This window comes from Cutaneotrichosporon cavernicola (genome assembly GCF_030864355.1).
Source record: "Cutaneotrichosporon cavernicola HIS019 DNA, chromosome: 3".
Taxonomy (NCBI): Eukaryota; Fungi; Basidiomycota; class Tremellomycetes; order Trichosporonales; family Trichosporonaceae; genus Cutaneotrichosporon; species Cutaneotrichosporon cavernicola.
In genome coordinates this window covers 450,513-477,328 of record NC_083395.1, presented here as the reverse complement: position 1 = coordinate 477,328, position 26,816 = coordinate 450,513, and the positions used below count along the sequence as shown (strand labels likewise).

General features: G+C 59.2%; 8 protein-coding genes across 8 annotated transcripts; 5 read left to right on the top strand and 3 right to left on the bottom strand.

Moving 5' to 3' along the window:
- Positions 1–321: 321 nt before the first annotated feature.
- Positions 322–4,373, bottom strand: CcaverHIS019_0301800 (uncharacterized protein; the record flags this gene model as incomplete). Its single annotated transcript, XM_060598598.1, has 2 exons — positions 322–3,274; positions 3,364–4,373. 2 exons carry the CDS (start codon positions 4,371–4,373, stop codon positions 322–324), a joined length of 3,963 nt encoding a protein of 1,320 aa, XP_060455376.1.
- A 1,298-nt stretch (positions 4,374–5,671) lies between these two features.
- On the top strand, positions 5,672–8,361 carry CcaverHIS019_0301790 (uncharacterized protein; the record flags this gene model as incomplete). Its single annotated transcript, XM_060598597.1, has 2 exons — positions 5,672–7,417; positions 8,239–8,361. The coding sequence occupies 2 exons, from the start codon at positions 5,672–5,674 to the stop codon at positions 8,359–8,361; spliced, it is 1,869 nt and encodes a 622-aa protein (XP_060455375.1).
- Positions 8,362–10,455: 2,094 nt separating this feature from the next.
- Positions 10,456–12,632, top strand: CcaverHIS019_0301780 (uncharacterized protein; the record flags this gene model as incomplete). The annotated part of the gene is made up of 2 exons (XM_060598596.1): positions 10,456–10,984; positions 11,020–12,632. 2 exons carry the CDS (start codon positions 10,456–10,458, stop codon positions 12,630–12,632), a joined length of 2,142 nt encoding a protein of 713 aa, XP_060455374.1.
- A 1,149-nt stretch (positions 12,633–13,781) lies between these two features.
- ERG3 (uncharacterized protein) lies at positions 13,782–15,103 on the top strand (the record flags this gene model as incomplete). The annotated part of the gene is made up of 3 exons (XM_060598595.1): positions 13,782–14,261; positions 14,581–14,699; positions 14,782–15,103. 3 exons carry the CDS (start codon positions 13,782–13,784, stop codon positions 15,101–15,103), a joined length of 921 nt encoding a protein of 306 aa, XP_060455373.1.
- Positions 15,104–15,425: 322 nt separating this feature from the next.
- Positions 15,426–17,608, bottom strand: NOC2 (uncharacterized protein; the record flags this gene model as incomplete). The annotated part of the gene is made up of 2 exons (XM_060598594.1): positions 15,426–16,961; positions 16,994–17,608. 2 exons carry the CDS (start codon positions 17,606–17,608, stop codon positions 15,426–15,428), a joined length of 2,151 nt encoding a protein of 716 aa, XP_060455372.1.
- Positions 17,609–18,118: 510 nt separating this feature from the next.
- On the top strand, positions 18,119–20,677 carry CcaverHIS019_0301750 (uncharacterized protein; the record flags this gene model as incomplete). The annotated part of the gene is made up of 8 exons (XM_060598593.1): positions 18,119–18,267; positions 18,305–18,370; positions 18,458–19,175; positions 19,210–19,666; positions 19,702–20,034; positions 20,070–20,195; positions 20,251–20,312; positions 20,357–20,677. The coding sequence occupies 8 exons, from the start codon at positions 18,119–18,121 to the stop codon at positions 20,675–20,677; spliced, it is 2,232 nt and encodes a 743-aa protein (XP_060455371.1).
- A 746-nt stretch (positions 20,678–21,423) lies between these two features.
- On the top strand, positions 21,424–22,989 carry CcaverHIS019_0301740 (uncharacterized protein; the record flags this gene model as incomplete). Its single annotated transcript, XM_060598592.1, has 3 exons — positions 21,424–22,004; positions 22,050–22,687; positions 22,727–22,989. 3 exons carry the CDS (start codon positions 21,424–21,426, stop codon positions 22,987–22,989), a joined length of 1,482 nt encoding a protein of 493 aa, XP_060455370.1.
- Positions 22,990–23,587: 598 nt separating this feature from the next.
- PMT1 (uncharacterized protein) lies at positions 23,588–26,724 on the bottom strand (the record flags this gene model as incomplete). The annotated part of the gene is made up of 6 exons (XM_060598591.1): positions 23,588–24,077; positions 24,167–24,488; positions 24,520–24,825; positions 24,858–26,065; positions 26,099–26,251; positions 26,471–26,724. The coding sequence occupies 6 exons, from the start codon at positions 26,722–26,724 to the stop codon at positions 23,588–23,590; spliced, it is 2,733 nt and encodes a 910-aa protein (XP_060455369.1).
- Between the last annotated feature and the right edge of the window lie 92 nt (positions 26,725–26,816).

Below are 26,816 nucleotides of genomic sequence, written 5' to 3'. Positions count from 1 at the left end.
GTTGGTCTAAAGAGCTATAGAGACAGAGCTTGGGTATATTCAGCAGGGAAAGGCAAAGGAAGACGACAGCGGTGAGAGTCAGGGTCAGGGCTCAAAAGGCATATACGCCCAGTGCCCAGTGCCATTTCTAACCATCGGACCACCTTGATTGCTTCCGCCCAGCCCATTCCCCTTCAAACCCTCTCTAACCCTCCTAATCCCTACTATACTAATCCCTCCTAATCCTTTCCAACCAATCTCGCCTCCTATACAATTCACGTTGCTTGCTTGCTCCGATCACATCACAACTAGTCGCATCAATTAAAGCTAATCCTATCCCCTCTATGCATTCCGATGCTCCAACATCTCCACATACTCACGCGGAGGACGCGGTGCAAGCGGCGGCGGTGGCCCATCCGGCAGCGCAGACATCATGCGCTCACGCAGCGTCATGCTCCGCTGTGGAACCGTCGATGTTGATGGGCCACCTGCACGGTTCATCGCGTTCGTCGCCTCCTCGTATCGGAGGCGCATAGCATCCTTCTCGTCGGCAGCAGACATGTGGGATGTCGTCGAGGGTCCTGTCGATGGGCCGGTAGGTGGGCCAAAGAGCTCGTCGTACGGGACTGGCTGGTCGGACGGTGCAGAGGACGATGTCGCAGCAGCAACAGCAGATGAAGACGAAGCAGCAGGAGCTGAGGATGGCCCAGCACCAGCCGAGTCCATGCCCGCAGCGCGGTTGACGGCGCTGGTCGCGTCCTCGTACCGCTTGCGCATCATTTCCTTCTCCTGCTCCGCGGACATGTACGCCGCCGGAATGGGCGGGCCCGGTTGGGTCGATGCAGCCGGCGGACTAGACGGGGCTTGAGCGAATTGTGCCGTAGAAGCCTGCGATGGGCTCGGCTCGGCGGCGCGGTTGACAGCGTTAGTCGCATCCTCGTACCGCTTGCGCATCATTTCCTTCTCCTGCTCCGCGGACATGTACGCCGCCGGAATGGACGGGCCCGGTTGGGTCGATGCAGCCGGCGGACTAGACGGGGCTCGAGCGAATTGTGCCGTAGAAGCCGGCGATGGGCTCAGCTCGGCGGCGCGGTTAACAGCGTTAGTCGCATCCTCGTACCGCTTGCGCATCATTTCCTTCTCCTGCTCCGCGGACATGTAAGCTGACGGGATGGGCGTGTCGACTGGGGCGCTGGAGGGACCGGCCCCGGCCGTCTCCGCCGAGCGGTTAACAGCGTTTGTGGCTTCCTCGTAACGTCTGCGCATCATCTCCTTCTCTTCGACAGCAGACATGTATCCCGCTGGGACCGGGGAAGCGGCGGCTTGGCTGGTCTGCGTGTGTGCAGCTGACTGCGAGGCCGTCGGGGTGGCTGGACTCGCCTGCGTCGATGGGCCCGCACTGACGCCCACGGCGCGGCTCACGGCAGTCGTTGCCTCCTCATACCGTTTCCGCATCAACTCCTTCTCCGCAGCTGCTGACATGTATGCGGCAGCCTCTGGTGTGCGCACCACAGGGTTAGACGGACCAGCGGCTTGCGGGCTGCTACCAGCCGCGCGATTAACGGCATTCGACGCATCCTCGTACCGGCGGCGCATCATGTCCTTTTCGTCCGCAGCAGACATGTATGCCTGCTGTACCTTGGGTGTCTGGGGTGACGCTTGGGTGGGTGATGGATGGGAGGACGGCGTCTGGGTGGATGGCGCGACCGAAGATTGGCCTGCGCCACTGGCGGAGCTGCTTTCTCCAGCCCCATCCACTCGCCACTTGGCCTCCTCGTACCTGCGCCGCATCATGTCCTTCTCGTCTGCAGCGCCCATGTACTGCTGTTGGATGCTGCGGGAGCTTTGCTTCAGGTCCTGTCCGTGCCCAGTAGATTGCGGCGAGATGTGGCCGTTCTGATTACCGGCGAAGCGCGCGACGCCGGCCTGCGCTGCCTCGTATCGCTGCCGCATAATGTCCTTCTCCTCCGCTGCGGACATATGCGCACTTTGCGCGGGAGATTCCCCACGGCTCAAAGGAGCTGCTGGCAGCTTGGTTGCCGATGAGCCGGGCGACGCAGAGGGCCCGAAGAGCTGTTGGTAGGGAACGGGGTCCTCAGACGGCGGCTCAATGACAGGTGACACAGCCGAACCGTTTGATGGGCCATAGGCGGAGACGATGCGCTTGTCCCCGCCGGATATGATCGACTGCGGGCTGTCGTGGATCGTCGACTGCGCCTGCATCTGCTGCATGGGGGTTGCGGGCTTCGGAGGCGGCGTGTACTCGGGTGGCGCGCCGGATGGGATCTCCATCCCGATGTCGGATAACACCCTGCCGTGCTCAGCCTGGGAGTTGGCCGCACGGTCCCGCGCCTGCTCATAAAGGCGTTGCTTCTCGTTGGCCGCCGTGACCCACCCAGCGGTCGCACGTGTGGGGGTCGTGTTGATCGACTCGGGCCGCGCGGTGGACTGGTTCATGGACGCCTCATCCGCCGTCGGGATCATAGTCGTTGTGGGCGAGAAGGAGTTGGTGAGACGATCGATGTTCTGCACGTTCCACTGCCCGAATGTCCCGGTCCCTTGAGCGGAGAAGCGGTTGCTGTTGCCGTGCGGGATGATGTCAGACTGTGGGCGGTGGTACATCGACTCAGCCTCTTCGACCATCGGGCCAAAGCCAGCGTCTGTCGCGCGATGAAGATTCGGCGACGGGAACGCAATGCTTGTGCGGCCGGAAACAGGCATGGTAGCGACGTTCCGGTCCGACATCGGACCATGGTCCGTGAACGAAGTTGTAGTTGTAGTTGTCGTGCCCGTCGAGGTGCGGCGATACGAATCGCGCGGCACAAACCCTTGCTGCGGTTGTTGTTGCCCGTACGGGTTCTGCTGCTGGTAGGCATTCGGCGGTGGTCCGTAAGCGGTTTGCTGCTGGAATGCCTGTTGTTGGCGCTGGAACGCCTGGTGCTGTTGATACTGCTGATGCTGATGATATGGCTGTTGGAAACCTTGGTTAGGCATCTGTTGGTACCCGAGTTGCATCGATGGCATGGCTGGTGGCGGAGACGGGGTATTGTACCCCTTGGGAGGCGGGTTCATCGATTGGGGACGGTAGTACGGGTTCGGCTCGGCTGCGAGGAAACCGTCTGCCGACATGCTCGACTGGTGTCCGCGAGTTGGCCCGTTGTTGAAGTGGTTGTTGTCCTGCGAGCCCGTCTTCGAGTTCGAGCTGCCCGTGACTGACCCGGGGATCGACGGAGAGAGCTGAGGAGCAGTGCCAAGTGGCGGTCTTGGGCACAGGCCCTGTACGAAGCCGATTTGTCTGGGTGTCAGCGAAGACAAAATGGACGAGGGAGAAGAGCGAAGTTGAGGCGAGGAGGGAGAGCTGGAGAGGGAGAGCCTAAGACTCACTTGACGGTACTCTGCGCTAACGAGCGCGAAAGCGTCCCAATGATACACTGCATGCCGCCGAGGATCACCTTGCTGGGTCCACCATCGCACGTCGCTTCGACGACGAGCTCGTACTCGACTTGAAAGTCGGTGGCACCTCTTACGGTGAGCAGCTGGCGATCCTGCGGAACCACGAGGTCTAATCTCGCGCCGCGCTCGCCACCGGGTACAACCAGGCCGTCGGCGACGACGCGGGTCGTGCACACTTGCTGGCGTTTGACGACGGACGGAGATGGTGCCTTTGCCTTCTTCTTCGGGTCGGGTCTGGGCGGATGGATGGTGAGGATCTCGACGAGCGACATCTCAAAGCCCTTGAGGCGAAACTGGTTCTGGGCCTCACTCTTCATCGTGGCGGTCACAACAATCCTGTCGCCTGGTCCAAACGCTTGGATTGGCCGATCCACGACCAAACTGACCGCGCCATTGAGGGCGCTGGCCGTGCGCTGCTCGAGCTGGTTGTAGACTGGCCACGCGCTCGCCAGCTCGTACTTGACGATACGGAGCTCTGCCACGTTCTTCACGGTCTGGCTCACGTCTTTCCGAAACAGACCGCCTTTGCCCTTGTGGCACACGGCCGCAACCAACTCGTACGTGATATTGCATCCACTCTGCTCAGTGGTTGGAGGCGCATGGACGGGGAAGGGGAGGATGAAGTCGAAGTCGGCCGTGAAGAGCATGTCAAACTCCTTACCTGCTTGCGGTTTCCACAAATCATGCGCCGCGCCGACAAGGCCAGTCGAGCTCTGGGCCGAGCCCTTGCCGACCCCGCTCGAAGGCACACGCTCGCATTTCTTGATCCAGACGCGCACCCATTTGGCCTTTGTGCCAGAGGTGCGGACCTCAACAGTGCCCTTGACAGTGACGGGTGGTCGGCCGGCGCCAGCGACGATGCCCGGGAAGCCTTCGAGAAAGTCACGGTGGGGCGGGCCGCGGAGTAAGACTTGCACGTGACCCGCTTTATGGCCCGTCATCGTGCGCCGCGGATGTCGGCGGGCCGGGGAGTGCGCAGGTGTGGAGGGTGAGTCGAGGTGTGGGGAGGTGTGGGGAGGTGTGGGGAGTTTTGGGAGATGTGGGAAGTGTCGGACTGGAACAAGTGTCGATGTAGGTTGATGGAGGCAAGTGACAAGACGTTAAGATGGAGCAAGGTCAAGAAAGGATGAAGCAAAGAACAAGTGGGTGAAGTACGAGTGTGGGGTTGTTGGAGTGGGGATCTAAGGAACGTCCCAAGCTGAAACGGCCAAGTCCCACAGCTCATACATTTGGGTGACAAAGTTTGGTTCCTAGAATCACCACCACAGTCCAGCCACTTGTCATCCGCACACGCCTCATCACCGCTCCCTTCCTCCTTGCAGCCCCCGTCCCGCCCTGCTTCATGTCGTCAATCACTTTAGCTTCTAAACCATACATCCCACTGATTCTCGGTCCGGGCAGTCCGAACAACTCGGATCCTTGGCATAGGACACATCTTCCTTTCGACTAGCCGGTCACACTCCCTTCAGAGCGCGCTCGCCTCGGTCAACGGGGCTTGATGACAGTGTGATAGCAGTGTATTTCGAACCTGGCTGCGATGTCCAATGTCTCCTGTCGCCTCGACAGCCCCAAGACTGGGCCATGACCCAGTTATTACTGTACATTCAATTGAAACGTTGAGATCCGCACTGTGCTCCCGATCCAGATGCAGTGCACAGTTTACTCGTCTGCACAGTCCCGCTCAGGCGAGGCGAGTTGGGCAGTACGACGCCCCATTCGCGCGTCGTTTCCAGGCAGGGTGAGCACGAGGGCAGCAACACTATCTGCATATCTGCACCGCCTAGCTTCCGGTTGCTCGGTTCTCCTACGCAGGGTGGTAAGAGGAGTGGACTGAGACTGGATTAGACTGAACTGGACAGGAAGGGACCGGACTGGACTGGACTGGGCGAATAAGGGCCGACGCGACTACTTTTCCGTGCCTGTAATGTACAAGTCAAAACACAACACCCCTTGGCCCCCCTTGGCCAACCCTTCGTACTTGACGTTCATATTGGGAGTGGAATCAACGGACAAGAATACGAGCAAAGGGAGGTCATATAGTCTGTGCGAATAGAGGCGAGGAGATGGAGCGAGCATGCAAGGACTAGGACCAGGTGTTCAAGGCCTCAAGTGAGCAAACATGGTAGGATAGCGGGATCAAATCCCATATCAACAAGCCACCACAAACAACGCCTCAACACCTCACTTGCTCTTGCTTTGGCTAAATCACTCAATCCCTCAAGCTCATTTCTCAAAAACAATGTACCCACCTCCGATGGGATGCCCTCATCCTCAGCAGTATGGTGCTCCGGGGCCATCTTATGCTCCGCAGCCGTACGCGGCGCAGCCACAGCATCATGCCCAGCAATACACCCAGCCACAGCCATTCCAGCCCCATCACCACTATTACAACTCGCCACTTGCGATCCCCGCCCCAGTTCAACGGGTCGAATACCAAGCTCCGGTATTCAAGACGTTCCAAGAACGCAAGCGGGAGCGCGAGGCCCTCCTCGTCGGAACGCCGCCTCCCACACCCCCACAAAGGCCGAGGGCTCCAGTCCCGCCGTCTCCATCACACCGGGTGCCCTCATACCAGCAGCCTCCTCCCTCCCCGATTCGGCAACCGCCCTCCCCCCACCAGAACCGATCAGTGTCGCCCGCAGCACTTGCCATGTTGGGACGGAGTGGAGAACGACCACTACCCCCGCCTCGGGCGCCCACGCGCACAGTGACGCCGATGAGCCAGCAGTCTACAGGCATGCAGCCGATAGGGCAGCAGTCTACTGGTATGCCACCGATCCAGAAGCAGCCAGCAGGCATGGTATACGCGCCACAGATCCAACAGCAGCCAACAGGCATCCCTCAACAGTTGCAGCAACAGCCAAGGGGTATGGGATACGCTCCGATGCAGAACCATCCATCAGGAAACGCCCCGGCGATGCCTCGCGCACCGCCGTCATCTTCACCCTTGTCGCACACCGTGTCACCTGCGCAGATATCGCGCAACGTCTCGCCTGCTCCGCAGATCGAGCTCTCCTCGCGTTCCGTCTCGCCGGCTCCTCCTCCGCCCGAAATAACGTTGGCGCGCTCGGCGTCACCCGCCCATCAAGTCCCGACGATCGTCGTCCCGGCCTCCCCCTCCCCAGCAATGCCGCAGATCGTCACACCCAACGCATCCTCACCCCCAATCTCCCACATCAACCCCCGGGGAACGCCACCAGTAACCTCACCTCCGATGAATCCACGTGCCCTCCCCCACCCCAAAGCCCCAGTCGAGCGCTCGGACACCATCGCGTCCGTGAAATCTCTTGACCGGGCGGTCGGCATGAAGCGGACCCTCCCCCAACTGCCCGTCGGTGTGTCCCCCAGCCGCTCGCTAGACCGCGGCCCAACTCAGGAGACGCCAGCCCAACTCGCCCACCGTATGGCGGGCGTTAGTATCGGGGGGATCGTGCCGAGCCGCGTGCCAAGACGGGGGTTTAGAGCGTCAAACGTTGTTGCCCCAACCGCACTCAGTATCTCGGTCGCATCGCCGCCGAGCAAGCCGATTAATCTTGGGGATATTATCCCGGCGATCAACGTCGCGTCGCCGCGGACGTCCACGATTGCGACCATTGTGATGCCGGCGATCTCTGTGGGCTCAACCCCCACCCCTACGGTGTCAACGATATCTGTAGGTTCGCCGCCCACGCCGACAGTGCCGGCCATAAACGTGCCGACCATCTCTGTTGGCTCACCGCCCACGCCCTCCGTGCCCGCCATCTCGGTGGGCTCACCGCCCACGCCCACCTTGCCCTCCATCCCGGTCGGCGCTCCGGCCCCTTCAATCAAGGCCCCAGAAGCCGCTCCGCGCCCACCCCCCAGTCCACCCGGGGTGGCATTCACACCCCTCCCAACAATTGAGGTCGAGTCAGGGGACACGCGCTACTCGAGCATCGGACACCGGATCCAGCCATCAGCAGCAATCCTCTGTGCGGGCTGCTCCAATCCAATCATCGGACGCATCGTAAGAGCTATGGGACAGAGGTGGCATCCGGCGTGCTTCAAATGTGGAGTCTGCGCGGGACCGCTAGAACATGTGAGCGCCTACGAACACGCTGGCAAACCCTACTGCCATCTCGATTATCACGATCGCTTCGCCCATCGCTGCCATCACTGCCGAACGCCGATCGTCGACGCCCGGTTTATCACCCTCGACACGCTCGACAACAACGTACGACACTATCACGAACTGCACTTTTTCTGCAGCGAGTGCGGCGACCCATTCTTGGACCCGAGCAAATCCTCGGCTGCCGGAACCGAACTGAACCAACACGAGGAAATTGAGACTTCGGATTTCGTCGTCCATAAAGGCCACCCTTATTGTGAGAGGTGCCACTTACGCCTGCACAAACCGAGGTGTAAAGCTTGTCGATTGCCTATTCCGGATGTCGCGGTTAGTGCGATGGGCGGCAAGTGGCACCAAGACTGTTTCGTCTGCGTCGAGTGTAAGAGAGGGTTTGCGAATAACCTCTTCTTCCCAAGGGAGGGGAAGGCGTATTGTACAGAGTGCTTTGAGGGGATGAACTAGAGGGTTAAAACGGATACAATGCTATGCGATTGAGTGGATGTGAGATTGTGGGTTGCGGGCAGTGTTCTGGTGGGGAAAAGTACAGTACGTGGTGAGCCTCAGATGGAGACATGTCGTTTCTCCACTGCAATCGATTACCTTGAAGGGCTGTTCTGGCGTGGTCAGCTACATTTAGGTTACCTGCATCGCAGATACGTTGAAGCTAACCGTATCGCAGCTGCAGGCCAAGTCGCTACCGACCCATGTTCAACTGCCAGAACCGCATCACTCGGCCCGCCATGTGCATATCTGTTCAGGTATTTGCTCTGCTTGCCATGGTCTCGCTCGATGCGACCGTCACCGACGAAGGCGGCGAAGTACCTCTCGGCGTATCCAAGTAAGTAGGGCACCACTTGTCTTGCAACTCCTCCCACTCCCAAGAGCCCCACGTCGTCGGCGCCACGGGTCCGTCCTTGGTCAAGGCGGACGGGAAACAGACCGTGCCTCCCCGCCGTGTCCCATTTCGCATTTCGTTGACCCTCCCTCAATCGTCAATGATCATCTAGAGGAACCAGCTTCCAAGCCAAGTGTTAGTCTTGGGCCTCCGCTGGCCAAGAACAACCGGTCGGGCGCCATCTACTCCTTGGTGTGCCCGTCTAATTTAATTCAACCTCATAACGGTGAAACAAAGTGAAACATCAAACTTGCAGGGCGTGATCCGCAGATCCTTGACAGCGTACGACGCGCTGAAGCTTGCCATGAGTCAGCGTATACACTGTTCTCAATCCCAAGATTGGGTGTCGGACATTTGCGACGGCTGTCAATTAGCCATTAGCAATTAGTGATCGACGGGTTATGCGGGTTAATGCATGGAAGAAAGCAATCCATTTTGCTAGCGCTCAGGGTGACAGCTTGACAGCTCGTCAGGGATACTAGTAATACACGGTCGTTTACTTGTAACGGGTACCTAACTTTTCTTATTAGCTTTGCTGGCATTGTTGGCTTTTGCAAGCTTTTGCAAGTGGGCAAGTGGAGGGAATGGGAATGTCACGGTTCAGTCAAGGGTTTGTCACTCTACATCTACACGTCTACACTCTTCACCATGTTGACTTTTTAAAGGGTTGTCCAGATTTTGATTGAGCACATGTGACATGTACGACAACAGGAACAGTCACAAGTATCAACGTATCAACCTTGTTGAAAAGTGGGTAAGGAGGCAATAAGATAGGGGTACTTACGGCATTCCGATTTGATCAATGGAAGGTTGAGAACAGGGAGGGTGCTCGACTTTTAAATAGTCTAGTCTCTGTAGCTCTGTAGCACTGTAGCTCTGTAGATCTGTAAGGCTGGTAAGTCACAGTCGGGACAATCCGACTATATTAGTAGTAGAGCAGGAGAGTAGTAGATCAATAGACTAGTAAAGTAATAGAGAAAAGAGGAGAAAGGGACGATCGATGAGCGGTTGAGAGCTCAAGACATTCTCCACTTGCACTTTTGACACCTTCCTTTCGATCATCTAGTCTTGTCTGTTGCTCATAGAGGTCGCGTCACCCATTTGTGATTGTCACCATCCAACTCCCTCTTGATCCCTTTCTCATTCTCCTCATCATTCTCTTTCCTTCAACCACCCCCAATATACCTGGCCCGGCCTATACGACGTTACGCTCCCCTAACGACAACCCCAGCTCACAAGAGCGACATAGTCCCAAGGTCCAAGGCCCGAGGCACCCACCCATCCACCTTGACAACTCAACCTTAACCACCCTGTCCCCTCAACCTTTCTCAAGCCCCTTCTCTCAGAATACTGTGCCACGTTCTCTCGCCCACGACACTCGCAACGTTTCAGCATCGCCCACACATCAACACATCAACACATCAACACTAGTACTCGAAACGACAACGGCGTCACCAGCGATTTCACGACTCGTGGCTGCCGTCTCGATCTGATCTATTTCAGCCCACCCGTAATCCAGTAAGTCGCAGTTCAATCTTGGGTTCCGCGTCATTTCGGGAGCGACGCGCTCCTAATGGGAGGTCGGGAGCGCCACTGGCGCGTTGTGTTGTTGGCAGTTCCAGCAGTGGGCACTTGTTGCGGGTTCGCGTGTGTCTGGTTGCGGGCATGCGGGAAGCGAGGGGATGAGGTATGGGGTGGGAAACGTCTGAAGGGCCCTGCAACCCGTGGCTGAAGTGGCGTTCAACGAACCCTGCATCAACCTTGGACTAGCTCTGCAAGGTCTGGCCTTTCTGGTCTCGTTGGTCATTCTATCCATGAGACTTGTGTGTCCGCATACAGTGCATGTACATTCGGGAGGGAGCACAGGGTATACCCAAGCCACGCTCTGCACAGCGTTCACCCTTTACTTGGCCTCTAGCAGGTCCCCAGAAAGTAGTGGACGTCTGTTCTACGCCACTCCAAACCCCCAACACATCATCAGTCACACTCCGAACGACCCTCTTTCCCCGCAATGGCACATCTCTGACAAGCAGCATAAACCATGCCTCCAAGTAGTCGCATCAGCTCTCGTCGCGGGGGTGTGGAAGCGCAATCCATCGGCCTCGAGGACGAGCTCAGCTTTGGCTCGGACGAAGACCTCATCGAGACCATCGGCGAGATCCGAGTTCCAGACGAGACCCACGACTCGCGGTCCATCGCCTCGGTGTCGTCGTCCGCTAGCAATCCAAGGCTCCCAGAAGCAAAGGCCAGCCGCACATTTGGTCGCGGCCGCAAAGACCGCAGCGGCTCCAGCACCTCCAAGGCGTCGCTTGCAAGTACCACCCACCTACTCCCACCTCTGCCGCCCGTGCCTGCGGGCTCTACCCTCGACCTGCCTGCCAACATGTTCACCGAGCGCGAGAAGCCTGGCAGCAAACGCGGATCCATCATGGGCGCGTTCAAGTCGAAGAGCAAGGGCCTGCGCAGCAAGTTCCGAGACGACCAGAGCAGCACGCGCAGCAGCAGCCTTGCCACGGACTCGCAGAGTATACGCTCAAACCTGAGCTTGAGCAAAATCGGGTCCAATGCCTGTGGGTGTGTATAGTTGGCACCACTGACAAAGTAGCTTCACGACCGTCGGTTTCATCGTCTTTTGCCCACACACCAACTGGTGGGCCATCCCCGAGCTCAACCGTGCCTCACTTGGGTCCGCTCACGTTTGACCCGTCGTCGGACCCTGGTTTCCATTCTGAGCTCAAGCAGCCTCCTGCCGGACACAACCTCACTTTGCACAATTCGGTACGCAACGCGGACACGTCGGGGTCGCGGACCACTACGCCCTCGCCAGCAAGCAGCGTTGGCCAAAAGGCTTGGAGTCCCAAGGAGGTCTCGAGCCCCATCTTACCCCGCTTCCCCGCGACACTTGGGTCACTCGAGCCCATCACCGTGTTCAGTGCTGAGGCATCCAAGCGGCCCTCATCGACATCCCGCACGCCGTTCCCGAACCGCTGGACGCCATGTACCTTGGTGTTCACGCAGTTCAAGGTGTCGCTGAACGGAGAGGACTCGAACCCTGGAGACGACGAGCGTACTGTCGCACACGTCCACGTCTACTCCAAGTCGGCGCAGGCTATCAACGGTATGGGGAGTATGGGGTCTGTCGGATCTGCTGTCCGCCGCTCGAGGTCTACCGCTGGGTTCAACACCGACTCTGCGGGTGGGCGCATCGAGGTTGAGCGGCGCTGGCTCTCACGATCGACGACGGCGTCAGTGTACGACGATGCCCCCAACGCGGACGGACGATCGGTGGTGATGCGTATCCTCTGGGGCGACGACGATCGTTCCAAGACGTCGGAGTGGGTTGTCGAGATGAAGGACGCGCGGCAGTTGCACGAGTGGATCCGCCAAATTAAGAAGACGGCCATCATGATCAACGCCGAGGAGCTGGGGTACGGACATGCTATCCGCACGGCGTTCGAGACGAGGGGCGTATCGGCCGACGAGTTGGCGCTACAGCTGAGCAGTCAGGCAAGGGCTGTAGCAGATGGGTTGCCAGGCGTTCAACATTCGCCAACAGCAGGGTCCACCGGCGCAGCGAGTCAGGAGGAGCGCCGGCGCCCATCCCTTGATGCAACGCAGGGGGCGTCACTTGTACGCTGTCACTCGGCCGGTGAGGTTGACAAGCCCAATGGGTCTTCTGGCCTTGCGCACCGTAGCACGGGATCCAACGAGAAGATGGGCCCTTCACAGGTCGCTGTGGTCGACTGGTTTGGCGACGCGAATGGCAACACCAACGGCGGTCCTAGATCAAAGAACCTCAGTGGTGTCTTTGACGGGCTCAACCTTGGTCTCGCGTTCCCCACGCCTCCATCCGACCTTCCTCCTCCCCGTCCGCTGCGGAAAACCCAGCTGGCTCCCCCTCCTACAGCTCCTCCTCCTGCCATACCGCATATCAACCGCGTGGCAGCCGACGACGACTCTGACGTGCTCCCGGCCCCAAGTCCGACTGTTCCACACATGAGAACGGACCACCATTTCCGTAAGCCGGAAAGCGTGCACAGCGAGGCGCCGAGTCAGACGTCGAGCACGAGTCACTTGCGGCGCCTGCGGGGCAAGCCACAGGTTGTGGATGTTATGGCAGAGTTTAGCGCCATCGAAGCCGAGAACATGCCGCCAGAGGAGGACGAAGAGCCGATCCGCGAGGACCGGTCTCGTCGTATCCGCTTTGCAGAGGCCTAGATTTGGTTTACGCGTTTGTATTGCGACTTTGGATAAACTAGTACTGTGGATACCCTTTTCTGTGTCTATTACATGCGTTTATGTACATGTTTTGTACGTCGTAAGCGGTGCGTAGCTGTGGACGTAGCGTAGTAATGATGACACGACGCCAGGTACGGGAGTACGGGAAGTGGACACGGGCGGTTGACGTTTGGGCGGGGAACAATGAAGGCTGCATGTTAGGGATGAGTGGATATGGCGTGGGTAAAAGGTAAGTATGGTGCACCGTACATTCAAGAGTGTGTTGTGTGTTTCCTCGCAAGCTCGCACATTGTGTCAGATACAGTATCAGATAAACAAAGTCAAAGTGATCAAGAAAGTGATCAATACGATATTCAATACTCAATTAGCCTAATCCCATCCCACCCATGTACTACCTCGGGGGGTAAAAACAACACGGCGGCCGATTGAGATTGAGATGCTTTCAGGGTACACTAGGTCGGGCCCGATAAGGCACGGTCAAGGGCCGTGTGAGCTGTTACCATCGTCCCACCTCCCCCCAAAATTTAGCTGCTTGATTAAGACTAGACTAATCCCTAATACAAAGTTCATCAGACTTCGGTCAACTGTTGTTGTTGTGTCAAGGATCCATTTACGTTCCAACCTCGGTCTCAGTCATCGTCGGGATTTTCTCGTTATCATTAGAAACAGCTCGTTGCTTGGTTGCTCGGTTGCTTGGTTGGTTACTCCACCTCATCGTGATCCCTACAACACTCACATCTCATCTCACCTCAGCACTCGTCAGATTTCCATTCATAAAGTTGATTGAGGACAGACGACAGACGCGCTTACACGCTTGACCCTCACCCTTCCCCCCACGCGACGCACTCCTCCCTCGAAACCAAAACCCTTAGACACCTACAAAGAACACAAAGACACCACTATCGTCCCACAAAACGTCCCTGCGCCGCCACTCCACTCTCTCACTCTCAACTATATTCCACAAGATCCAACATTCAAGTATCTGAGTACTTGAACCTAGCCCAATCTTGTTTCCTCTCGTAACTCATCCCACCTCGATCGTCTTTGGCTGGCCATTCTCCCCAGCCTCGCCGGCGTCACTCTCCCTCACACTCCGTTCGCTAGCCAGGTCGCGCCCTCCCTTTCACCATGGACCTCATCCTCGAATACTGCGACGAGTACGCCTTTGACGCGGCGTACGCCTACCTCTTCCCCTCCCCCTCCTCCTCCCCTCTCTCCTCCTCCAACGCAACTTCATTCTCTCCAGTATCGAAATACGCGCGCGACGCGATCCCCCGCCAAACCGCCTCGCTCTTCATCATTGCCCTCACAGCCGCCCTATCCCTCTACTTCCTATTCTGCACCCTCTCCTACTATACCCTCTACGACCGGCGGCTCGAGCATCACCCAAAGTTCCTAGTCAACCAGAAACGGCAGGAGATTATCTCTTCCCTCATCGCCGCACCCGTCATCGACGTGCTCACGCTCCCATGGTTCCTTGGCGAGGTTCGCGGTTACAGCAAGTTGTATAACCGCGTTAGCGACTATGGCTGGGGTTACTTTTGCTTCTCGGCGATTTGGTTCCTCGTGTTCACCGACTTTCTGATTTACTGGATCCACCGGCTTGAGGTGAGTCTGAGGCTAGCGAGCGATACACGAAGAGAAGAGCAGAGGAGGAGCAGCGAGTACCAGGCCCGAGTGTCAAGTGTAGCCGAGGAGCGTTTGTGCTTGGGAAGCGCAAGCGCTCGTCGTCATAGCCAGACAGACCGAGGTGCCAACGAAGGCAGTCCGCGATCCGCGACCCGTCGAATAGCTCCAGCAGGCGCGAGCGCAGAGCAACGTTCCCAGTTGCACTCGCGCCGCTCTCGCCATGAGCTCCAACCTGACGCACCGCCACTTCGTCTACAGCCGCTCGCGCTGGCTACTCGCATGACCAAGCTGACCCCAGCACCACAAGCTCATCTACAAGTACGTGCACAAGCCGCACCACAAGTGGATTGTGCCAACGCCGTACGCCGCACTCGCGTTCCACCCGGTCGACGGCTACGCCCAGTCGCTTCCCTACCAGTGAGTTGGTGATCGGCGGACGGTGCCATTGAGGCATAGCCTCGCTCCGACGCCTTCCCCGCCAGGAGCGCGCTGACATCAGCATCTTCGTCTACCTCTTTCCCATGCACCGCCTCCTCTACCTTGGCATGTTCGGTTTCGTGCAGTTCTGGACGATCCTGATCCACGACGGCGACATGATCTCGGGCCACCTCTTTGAAAGGTACATCAACAGCCCCGCCCACCACACGCTGCACCATCTCCACTTTACCGTCAACTACGGACAGTACTTTACGTGGGCGGACAAGGCTTTTGACAGCCACCGCGACCCCCGGCCCGAACTGGACCCCATCCACGAGAGTCTTAAGGCTATGCGGGCCAAGGGGCTGGCCGAGGACGGGACGCCGCTTAAGAAGACGCAGTGAGGGAACATGGCGAGCGGCGCAGCTATGCGCTGAGAGCCGAGACCAGGCGCAGGCTGGCTCTGGAGAGCCAGTAGGGCGGATTACCCGGCTATAGACCCAGAGCCCACCGGTGCTGAGCACCATAGATGCATACGATCTAATGTACTGGCGATCTGGCCAGCGGTCAAGTTTGAGTGTGACGTCTCTCTCTCATCATGCCCATCAGATGAACAGAGTTAATTGAATGTAGCAGCGCAATTTCCATTGAACCGAGCTGGACCTGTTCCGTACAGTGCATAGACTACATAGCTCTATCCCAACCCGCTCTCTATGTCGCTAGTCGCTACTCGTCGCGCTCCTCACGCATCGCCTTCTCGACCTCGCGCCGCTTCGTCTCACGCGCCTTGCGCTGGATACGGACCCATCCCCCAAGAGGCGTGGTCTCGGGCTTGACGTCCTGGCAGAACCGAGCGAGCTCGGACCGGTCGCGCGGCGCAAAGCCGACATTGCGTCGCTTACTCTCAACCCAGGCCCGGTTAGCGTCAATCTTGTCCGCCAGCGCCTTGAGCTGCGTTGAGACCTTTGGGCTGCCGGCCGAACCGCGCTTGACGTGCCGCCGGATGCTGAGGACAACAGGCAACGCGATTTCGGGGAACGCGACGTCGGTCGCGAGGGTCGCGTGGTATTCGCTTAGGAGCCAGACCAGCTCCTCCCCAAGCCCTTCCTGGTACACCCTCGTCTTTGGATAGGCGGCTGGAGCACGGATGACATAGGCCATGTCGAGGGGCTTGAGGGTCGCCTTCTTCGGGTTCGCCTTGCGGAACTCTGCAGAGTCCAGAATCTCCAGCAAGAACGGCGCGAGTGGAATGTACGTGCCCGTGAGGGAGACGAGGCGGATCAGCGAGGAGAGAATGTGGAAGCGAAGAGGAAAGTAGCGCGAGCTGGGGAGGAGGCGGACCACACCGAGCGCGACCTGCACGAGCGGGTAGATGAGGGGCTTGAGGGGCGACTCGAGGCCACCACGCGCCGCCTGCGTCTCAGTGCCAGCTGCGCCAGAGAGAACCTGGCTCCAAAAGTCGATGGCGTGCACAAACGCCCAGTTGTAGACCGCACGGAAGGCCGCACCGTCCTCGCCGGCCTTGCCGGCGGTCGAGGAACGCACAACGTTACGCAGGTGCACGGCGAGCATACGGATGAAGGTGAATGCGTGCTGGTAGGACAGCGCCGGCTCGAGCTGGTACAGCTCGCTCGCACTGTTCTTCATCAGGTTGAGCGACGGAAGAGTGTGCACTGAAGTAAGGCGAAGGGGCGGGAGGAGCGCCTTGTAAATGTTGCGCAGGCAGATGTCCTTGATCGCCTCGTCTCCAGCCACAAACATACGCCGGATAGCGAGGAACGACGCGACACGCACACTGTCGCTTGCGCTAGACCAGAGCTCGAGCAGCGTCTTGAGGTACGCGCGGACGTGCTTGCGCGCCCCGAGGACCCAGGGGAGGAGCTTGGCACTCTCGCTAACCGCCAGAGCGAGGAGGCCGCCAGCGCCCTCCTCCTCCTCACCAAGAGCGGAGGGGGTAGACGGCAGAGACTTGAGGAGGTGCAGCAGCGTGCTGAAGTGTGAGAGAATCAGGCGGTCGAGGGTCGCGGGCGCCTTGGATGCGCCGAGCTTGATACGTCCGTTGGGGAGCGTCTTGAACGGCTTGTGATGGGCCAGAACCACGGGGGTGAACTTGAGGGCCGTGACTACGAGGCGATTGAACACGTCTGCCGAGGGGATCGTGTACCGCAGGTCGAGGCCGGACCCCTGCTCCCCCTCCTCGTTCATGTGCGCGGCAGCACGGAACGCCGTGAGCATCTTGCGCAGCGAACGCAGCGAGTGTTGCTGCCGTCAGCAAAGTCAACTGTGCAGCTTACCTTGATCATACCCTCGCGCCAGCCGCGGAGCATGCGCATCGTAACGACTGTCTTGGTTCGCTCGGCCTCCTCCTCATCCTCATCCTCCTCCATCTCCTCATCCTCTTCCTCCTCCTCCTCCTCATCCTCATCCTCATCGACGTCCATCCCAAACTCCAGGAGACCCGGATCCTCAGCCTTGAGATGCTTGAAGAACTCGGGATCCTTCTTCTCAAGATCAGCCATAGCCTTAGCCATAGCCTCTTCGTCCAGCTCGTCCTCCTCTCCCTCTCCTGCCTCTTCATCCTCACTCTCATCCTCATCCTCACTCAACTCCTCCAAATCACTCCCCTCTTCAATAGGCACATCGAGCCCCCCAGCGCCAAACAGCTCGTCTACCGTCTTGGCCACGCCACCGGCCTTGCCACCCTTGGCCCCGCCCTCAAAGTTGGGCGCCTCATCCTCGTCGTCGGAAAGCTGATGTTCGGGGTTGGCGGCGCCGCGCTGCAGTTGCCGCTGTGCCTTCTGGCCCTCAAACTTCTTCTTGCTCTGGGCGGCGCTGCGGCGCTTGCCAATCGTCTCCTTGAGCTTGCCGGAGGCGACAAACTTTTTAAACTGCTTCGTCGGCCGCGCCATGGTTGCTGGTTGCTGGTTACTGGGTGGGGTGGTGTTGTTGCTGCATTCTGGAAATTCTTGAGAGGTGGAGGGGGAGGAGGTACGGGAGCAGATTGGGTCGAGGTCACGTGTTGACTTGATATGTTAAAGAAGAGAACTCGTGCGTTTCGTCTGGGAACCTGTAGGGGATAGGCTTGCAGTTAGGCCTCGAATCCACGTGGGAGTGGGAGTGGGCCCCACACCGTCATTACCGCCACTCACTCACCCATACCCCTCATCCTGTGCCGTGCCCGAGCTGCGAGCTGCGTCAACCCCACTCCTCCCATCTCCATCTCCATCTCCATCTTCATCTTAATCTTCACCCGCATCGCGTATTGCTCACTAACTTGATACCGAACTCAAACAACTACCTCTCATCGGTCCCGACCTCTCGCAAGCGCAACTTGGGGTGACCCACTTCCGAGGTCCTCCCACCCCCCATCATCTACCCGTCTGACTCCTCATCAACCCCTATCCTGCCTCTTCTCTTCCATGTCCCGCCGCCACTCCCACTCTCTTCAACCCCTCCCGCGCAGCCTGACGGCGCGGCCCCCCACCCGCCGCCGTGGGGTGTTCGCGGACGCGTGGACCCACTTCGACCGCGTACAGGAGCTTGGCGAGGATGGAGACGGGCATAATGGGTGAGCCTGATGGAGGAAGTGTCATCACTGACTCTAGATGCGTTAATGCATTGAGCTGGTCCGACGACGGCACCACGCTCCTCTCAGGTTCGGATGATAAGCGGTGAGTCCTGCTTCAGCTTGCCTGGGTCGCACCTCGGCATGCAGATTACCCGTTTCCCCCGTCGCGAGATTTCTGGACTCACTCCAGGATCTGCATCTGGACACCCGACACACGGTCAGATGCACCCGCAGCGCAGCTCTCGCCGCATCCTCTCAAGCTCAATGGAACCATCATCACGGGCCATCGCGCCAACATCTTCTCCTCCCGCTTCCTCCCAAACTCTGGCACACCTACCATCGTCTCTTGCGCTGGCGATGGCGACATTCGGGTGTTCGAGGTCGAACGCCTCCAGCCGGCGGAAGGGATGGGGATGGCCTCGATGCGTCGCACTCGCGGAGCGCTATGGGGTGCCGAAGGGCCCGGCGTACGTGTACTCCGGTGTCACAAGAACAGGACGAAGCGGATCGCGACCGAGGCAAGTCCGTTCCTCTTCCTCTCCGTCTCCGAGGACGGGACTGTGCGGCAGCACGACCTTCGCCGGCCACACACGTGCCGAGACGAATGCCCGCCGCCGCTTTTCCAAGCTCCACCACACGTTGAGCTATATTCTCTCAGTGTGTCGCCTCTCACACCCCATCTGTTTGCAGTGGCAGGGCAGACAGACTGCGCGTACATATGCGACCGGCGGAAACCAGAGCACCAGACACCCAGCTGGGGCAAGCATACGCGGAGAGCAGAACAGGTAACGTGTGTGCGCCGGCTCGCCCTGCCTCAGGCCGAGTGGGAGAGCGTCGAGCGCAGAAACGCCGTGTACCGTGAGCGGCACATTACATGTGTCAAGATGAGCGCAGACATTGCCGGCGAGGTGAGCTGACGCAGTCTCTGTTAGCTGACACCAGGTGATTTGCTCATTTCCCCGCCACTCGACATCCCTCTTCTCACTCAACGACTCGCCGGCAGAATCGAGCGCGCGTGTGCACCACAGCAGCATTGTGCCGCCCAACCCCGAGTCCAACACGCGCCGGGCGGAGAGGAATCGGGAAGGAAGAGGAAACGAGGAGGACGGGCAAGGAGAAGGCAACGCGCATGAGGAAGGCGACAAGACTGTAGTTAGGCCAGTCTCCGGAAGACCAGGTGGCTCAGTACCAAAGCGTCGGATATCTTCCGTGTCTCGACCTGAGTCGCGTCCTGGCAGTGCGTCGAGGCAACGCACGGACAGCACCGAGCCAGAGGAGGCGCGGGTAGCACGCGCTACGCGATTTCTCCGCAGCCCACCAAGTTCTCCCCCCCACGATCCTGAGTCGAGCTCCACTAGCCCTAGACCACGCGAGCGCCGGCCGCTCGGCACCGAGTGGGGTGAGTTCACTTTCCCGGCAGGAGCTGACGTGCAGAAGGAGGGCCTGACGAAGTCATCGATCTGGCCGAGTTTGCACGCGACGGCGATGGGAGTGAGCCGGATCGCAACCTCGACGACATCCTCGCGCAACTAGACTGGGCCAGGGAACAAATCGGCGATGACGAGATGGAGCTCGACTCGTCGTCTGAGGATGAGGAGGAAAGCGAGGCTGAGGATGAGGAGGAGGACGACAGTGACGACGACGACGACGACGACACGGTGTACCGCAGCGGCGCGCTGAGCGCGGAGAGCGAGTTCAAGGGCGTCGACGTGCTGTATCCGCGCCGCAGCTTCCGGGGTGCGCGCAACGTCGAGACTGTCAAAGATTGTGAGCTGAAGAGACATATCAAGAACTAACACCAGGCAACTTCCTCGGCGACGCAAGCGACAAGATTGCATCAGGAAGCGACGACGGCAACTGGTTCGTGTGGGACAAGGAGACTGGGCGGCTGGACGGCATCTGGCGGGGCGACAGCGACATTGTGAATGGTGAGTGAAGGCCTGCCGACCGACAAGTTGCCTAGGATATGGCGCTGACTTACAGTGATGGAACAACACCCAACGCTCCCTGTTGTCGCAGTCAGTGGGATTGACAACACTGTCAAGGTACGTTCTGCCAAGGGCCGGCTGATGAAACGTACTTACACCAGGTCTTCGCGCCCGTGACCCGCCACCCTGACCCTTCCTTCAACCTGACGTCGCAGGCGAACCAGATCATCGAGCGTAACCTGTCTCGTTCAGCACCCAGGCCGACGAGTATGTTTGCGGACGTGAGCGCGATCCAGCTTCTCGCCAACCTGCTGCGCCATCACGAGCCTGCGGCCGAGGGACGCCGCGATGCGGTACTGGACTTGTTCCGCTCCATCGGGATCGTCCGCATCGTGGGCGACGAGGATGGTGACGGTGACGACGAAGACGGAGCGGTGGTGGGTCCGCAGCGTGACAGCGACGACGAGGGTGACGACGAGTAGGCCCGAGTGGTGGCCACAACGGGCTTCTCGGGCACTCTTCGGGAAGGCGGCGTGTCAAAGTACTCTCGAGTATGCTTTGGGAAGGTGGCATGTCAGAGTGTGTAGTCTGAGCGTATACTCGCGCCTTTGTTTGGCGCAGATTGCAGATTGCGGTGAAACCGATTGATCAGGACCACTACAATGGCATCTCACTCAAGGCGCCACCCCAGCATTTGAGTTTATGCATGGTCAAAGGAACATCGATTCACCATGATGTGAAATATCTGCCACTGACAATGTCAATGTTGTCCACTGACGCCTGGACTGACAGACACCTCCTCAGCTTCGGCGCCACCTTGCCAATTGGGACTATACACGGACGCGGTCATGTCAGCACCACCCGCACAACTAGGGTGTCACTGGGGTTGGTACCAGATCTGTGTCGCTGTTGAACGCCACACACAAGTCCCTTGACGCACCCCGAAACATACCACAGTCTCCCAATCTGGGCTTGTGGGATCGTGCCCAAGCCACCTTGCGTTTGACATCACCAGCGGCCGGTTTATGCGGAGTTCCAAGGTCCAGTCAAGGAGACTGACCGCTGCATTCGTCCCCCGACTCGTGACGCGGCGGTCATATATTGCGTGGCTCATTGTCCATTGTTCCCCCCTTCTTTCTCATCTCACTCCACCGTAGACCACTCCCTCTGCGTACACCGAGTTAGCCGTGTCCATCCTGGCTCTAGACTGGGTTCTCTTTCTCTAGACATGCTGGCCCTCTCGATTCTTATCCTGGCCGGCCTGGCCATCGCAACCCCCTACCCCATTGTCTTGGACGCTTTCGCCTCGGGCATATCCTACATCCCCAACTCGCCCGGCGTAGCCCGCAACGTCTGGAACGCGACATTCACCGACACGCCATGGACAAGCTGGGTGAACGGGACGGACAATGTCGGCTGGGGTCTTGGCTACCGCATCGTGCGGATGGACGAGTTTGCCCCCCCCTCCAACTCGACTGCATCAAACTCGACTACTACTGAGCGGTACAAGTGTGCGGGCGACTGTCCTGCGCGCGCAGAGTTCAATTTCTACGGTACGGGGATCGAGTTCTGGGGGTTCTGGGGTGCGCCGGGAAGTGTCCAAGAGCAGGGCGGGGCGGCCGTGCTGGACATTTGGAACAATACGGTCATGCAGTCGTCGGGGTCGGTTAACGGCGAGTATGACTCCAAGGTGCCCATTAAGCTCGGCGAGGCAAAGGTCATGCTCGGTAACCATACACTGGCGCTCGTGCCGCAGTGGGGTAACGTTGCGTTAACCCACATGGTCGTGTACATGGAACTCGACGGGAGGTGAGTTGTTTGTGTTTTTGTTTTTTGTTTTCTTGCTAACCCAAGCACCGAAGCCATTGCCTCGTCAGAGGCCCACGCCAACATTCTCAACCTAGCCCTCCCCACCAACACCTCGGAACCCCACCCCTTCGCCGAGAAGAACCCTGCCATCCCCATGGTCCTCGAACAAAACTGGGTCCCTGGAAACGCGGTGGGCTGGGACTCTAAACAGCCCAACAAAAACTACACGAGGATGGGGACATGGGAATCCAACGCCCGTCTCTCCCTCTCCATCCCGAAAGGTAACCGTTTCCTCCGCGTCAACGGAACCAGCGGATGGAACCACGGCACTTTTAGAGTCGACATCACCCCTCCTCCCCCCGGACGCATCGAGACCGAATACCACTACACCTCGGTATCGTGGAACACGCCCAACACGACATTTTACGTGGCGGCCCTCGATCCCAAACGCAGTTACGACGTCGCCTTTACCAATTTGGGCAGTATCGGTGGAGATTCGACGTATCTCTGGTTTGATATCCATGCGTTCGAACTGTGGCCGGTTGGGCCAGACGAAGGTCGCGTGTCCAAGTCTGTAGTTGTTGGAGCGGCGGTTGGCGGGAGTCTTGGTTTCATTCTCGTGTTAGCGGCGGCATATATCTTGTGGCGTTGGCGAAACAAGAAGAAAGCCGTTGCCGCTCAATGTACGTCTCCCCCTATTTCTTATCTGTATCTAATGACAGCCCCCGAGGACCCCAAGCCCGACACTCTCACCGCTACCGACGCTGGCACTGTCCTCCCCTACTTCCCCCCGAGCTACGACGAGGGATGGACCGCCAACGCTGCGTCCTCGTCTGCAGTTGCTGCCCCAGTTGCCTCCCCAGTTGCTGCCCCAGTTGTCGCCCCAGTTACCGGCTCTACGCTGTCTACGGCTTCGCAGTACGAGGATTACCGCGAGATGATCAAGACGGCAGCGTACCGCGGCGCCGTGTCTCGTGAGACATAGGCCCGTCCGTGAGGAGAATTCGGAGATTCGGGAGAGGGGCAATACGTTGGTTTAATGATAATGACATGCATTCCGATTGTGGTGGTGTGGGATAGACTTGGGTGCAGGGTGGCAAGGTGGATGGCGCTGTGGGACAGAGGGAGGGGATAGGGATGAGGGATGACCGCTGTTCAGATGGTCAAGATGTACTGTACGTCCTGGTACTGACATGTTTTGGACCATCAGCAGGATGGCAACTGTAGTGGCATAACGCATACCGCTGTACATATCAACATATCAACTACTCGTTGAACACCATAGTCACGAACCACCGTTAGGTAGTCACAGCTCGTTGCTCAGTAACGACGACATGTTGCTGCCACGTGACCTATCGTACATTATGTCTATGGTTTCGTTACTATGAGTACTTGCAACGTATGTATCACCTTGTAACCCAAGTCGACCCGACTACATTGGAACCGGCTATCGGTGAATCCTATGCGTCCACGACAGCAGCTTGCCGGGGACGCATAGACCTCACTCGCCCCTCCACCCAGCAGCCGATCTATGAATACATCGCGACAAGATGCTACGTATATACGTATGGCGCACTTGCGGCCTACTCGGCCGCCTGCAAAGCCTCGTCGGCCAACCGCTTAGCGTCGGCGTCAAGGTCCATCTCCGGCACGTCGACCTTGACACCGACGGGAGCAGACGCCTGGGCCTCCTCCGTCTCCTTGGGCGCGCCCTCGTTGGCGCCGCCGTGCCAGCCGCCCTCGTCGTGCGCCTTGTCCGTGACCTCGAGGGCGCCAGCGTCAATGCCGACCGGCACGCGCACGTCGCCCTGCGCCTGCTGCTCGCCCCCGTTGGGGACGGCGCCCGCCGCAGCGGTGCTCTGCAACATCTTGACGTCGTTGTTTGGGCCGGCCATGCCAATCGTCTTCTCCTCCTGCGCAGCAGCATCACCCGCGTCAAAGACGTTCTTGATCGGCTCGGGTGCCTCCTCGAGCAGAGTTGTGTGCGAGTCCTGGTCGAGGTAGACCGAGTGCAAGGGCTTGTGCACTGCGCTCTGGTCGTAGTACTGGTGCATCTGGTCACGGAAGTCGGAGCTGGTGTTAGCGCACGCGATACAGCAAGGGAAACAAAATAAATAATTTGCCAAACAGCGCAGCTCCGCGGCTTCACACTCAACACGCACCAGCTAAAGTCCCAGGTCTTGAGCCACTTGGCGTCCTCGCACTTGCGCTTGGTCCAGGGCTTGGCGTACGCGAGCGGCGAGAAGTAGTGCCACGACCAGAGCGCGAGGACAATGACAACAATCGCGAGCTGGAAGCGTACACGCGGGCGGATACGCGAGGTAAAGTAGTCGAACACGGCACAGAATACGAGAATCGCAAACCACAGTGCCGGTAGGTAGTGGTGCAGGAAGAGCTGGCGCTGCATGAGGAAGAAGGGCAGGTAGTGCAGTGCCCAGCCCATGACCAGGAAGCTGCACACCTCGTCATAAAAGGCAGTCTTGGCTGGCGTCAGCATTGTCTGCAAACAACGCACCGTGGTAGAGGTCGCGGTAGCCACGCTTGGCGCGGAGGATCAGCAACCCGCGGAAGGCGAGGTAGAGGCCAATAGCGACAGTCGAGCTCCACCAGATGACCGGGTTGCCAACGAGATAGACCTGGCGGTGGTCCTTGACCCAGAAGTTGATGCCGCGGCGCAGCCAGGGCCAGTGGTGCGGCCGCGAGTCATACGCGTGGCGGTCGGTGAGGCCGGCGTTGGTGCGCCACATGACGCCCTGGAGCTCGAGGAACTTGCTCACGAATCCGGGCTTGACGTAGTTGACCCTCTCGGCGGCGGGGCCCACTGCCGTCAGTTCTGCCAACACAGCTACTCACGCTGCGGGTGCACGTTCGTCTCGATGTACCACAACGAGTTTTCCCACGTCGGGTTCTTGTTGCACGTCACCTCCTGCTGCTCAAAGCCCCACTCTGGGAGCTTGACCTTGTGCGAGAAGAGGTAGCAGCCGGTCATGGCGTGGCGGAGGCGGAAGTGGGTGCGGAGCGTGCGGAGGCGGTGGCGCGCCTGGCGGTCCTTGCCGCGCGTCTCCTTGGCAATCTCAACGACAAAGTCATCGTTTGCGTCGCCCGCGAAGCCAGGGAAGCCGTAGCCCGAGACCTCATTCTGGAACTCGACCTCGGAAATGGGCGGGCGCACGTCGTGTGAGTGAAGGCGTTTGTCGGACTGGGCGTGCTCAAGGCGGATCTTGCTACCAGACAGCACGTACTCGAGCGGCAGCTGGTCCCAGTCGTAGCTCACTGGCCCGTTGGGCTCCGAAGCGTTGACGATGCGCCAGACGTTGTTCTCGTCCTTGTGGGGATACAGCGTGATTTGTTGCTGCTGCGAGCCACCGGGGTATGCGTGCGCGTGCGAGTGGAGGTACCCGCCCTGCGTGTTGACGTGCCGGATAGTCACCAGCGAGCCGAACCCGACATCGGCAAACGTGTCTTCCATGCCGTGCCCGTCGAGCGTGTGCTGGAACTCGGAGCTCATGAACCCGTCACCGTCGCCCGACTGGTCGAGGATCCAGAAGTGGATCATGAACGTGAACATGTAGATCGAGATGGGGAGGATGATGAGGCACAGGGTGCGCGCGGCAAAGTGACGAGCCCACATGCGCGGCGTAACCTTGAGATTACCGAGGAGGAGCCATAACTGGCGGATTGTGCCAAGGCCGACGGTCGCAATCGTGAACAGTCCGACCCACTTGCAGCTCGCGACAGCACCGAGTGCCGCGCCCGAGAGCGCGAGGTTGCGCCACCACGAGCGCGTGAATGCGCGGCCCTCCGAGTCGTCGTTTGAGAAGCGCACCCAGAAGAAGATGGTGAGCGCGGTGAAGAATATGAGGTACGAGTCGAGGAGAATAAGGCGCGACTGGGTGATGAGCGCGTTCTCGAATGTCACGAGGAACGCGCCGAGGATCGCGGTTGCGAGCGACAGGCGGAGGGAAATAAGCGTAAGGAACGTGAGTGGGACAAGAGCGAGGCCAAAGAGGGCCGGGAACGAGCGCATAACCATGTACGGGACCTTGGGCTCGAGGTAGTCCCTACAGTCAGCCGAGAACAATGGTGCGACTCACTTGCCAATATCCTTGAAGTCGAACTGGCCGTCGAAGCCTCCGATCCAGCTGGACAGAGTGACTAGGAGCTTTGCCAGCGGCGGGTGGACGTCCATAAAGTAGCGGCGGCGAATGTACTTTGCAGCAAAGCCGCCAAAGTGGACTTCGTCAAAGCTGGGGTCAGCCGCGAGTGCAGCGAGGGGCTGGCGGGGGATTGGGCGAGGGAGTGCGAGCAGAGGATGGGAGGGTGGGGGTGGAAGGGGTGAGAGCTAGCGGCGCCAACAAGTAGGGAGGAGGCAGGAGGAGGACCTGCCGAGGATGGAGGGAGACCAGCGTCGCCGCATGCCGATCACTGCGGAACCCGTCGCGACAACGGCCATGGCACATACTCACACTACAGAGCTCGGGTGCGCGAGGTTCCAAAGCCGCACAAAGCTAGCCACGACACAAACTGCGCCGAGGATGATCCACTCGCGCCTGCGCAGACCGAGCATTGCGCCGGCCCGGGCGCCACGGCGCCCGCCAAACGCAACCCCCGGTTGAGACTGGTCACGAAGCCGGAGCTTTGTGTCTGCGTCCGACTCTCTGGGGGGCGATTCGCGGCCTCCACTGAGAGGCCGCCTTTGCTGCGGTGCGGAGAGGGACATGGTTTTGTGAAACAAAAGAGACTTCGAGGTTCGGATGTGAGTTACATGGACGTCGTGGAAGGCTCAGGCACGACACGTGGCAACGCGCCTCA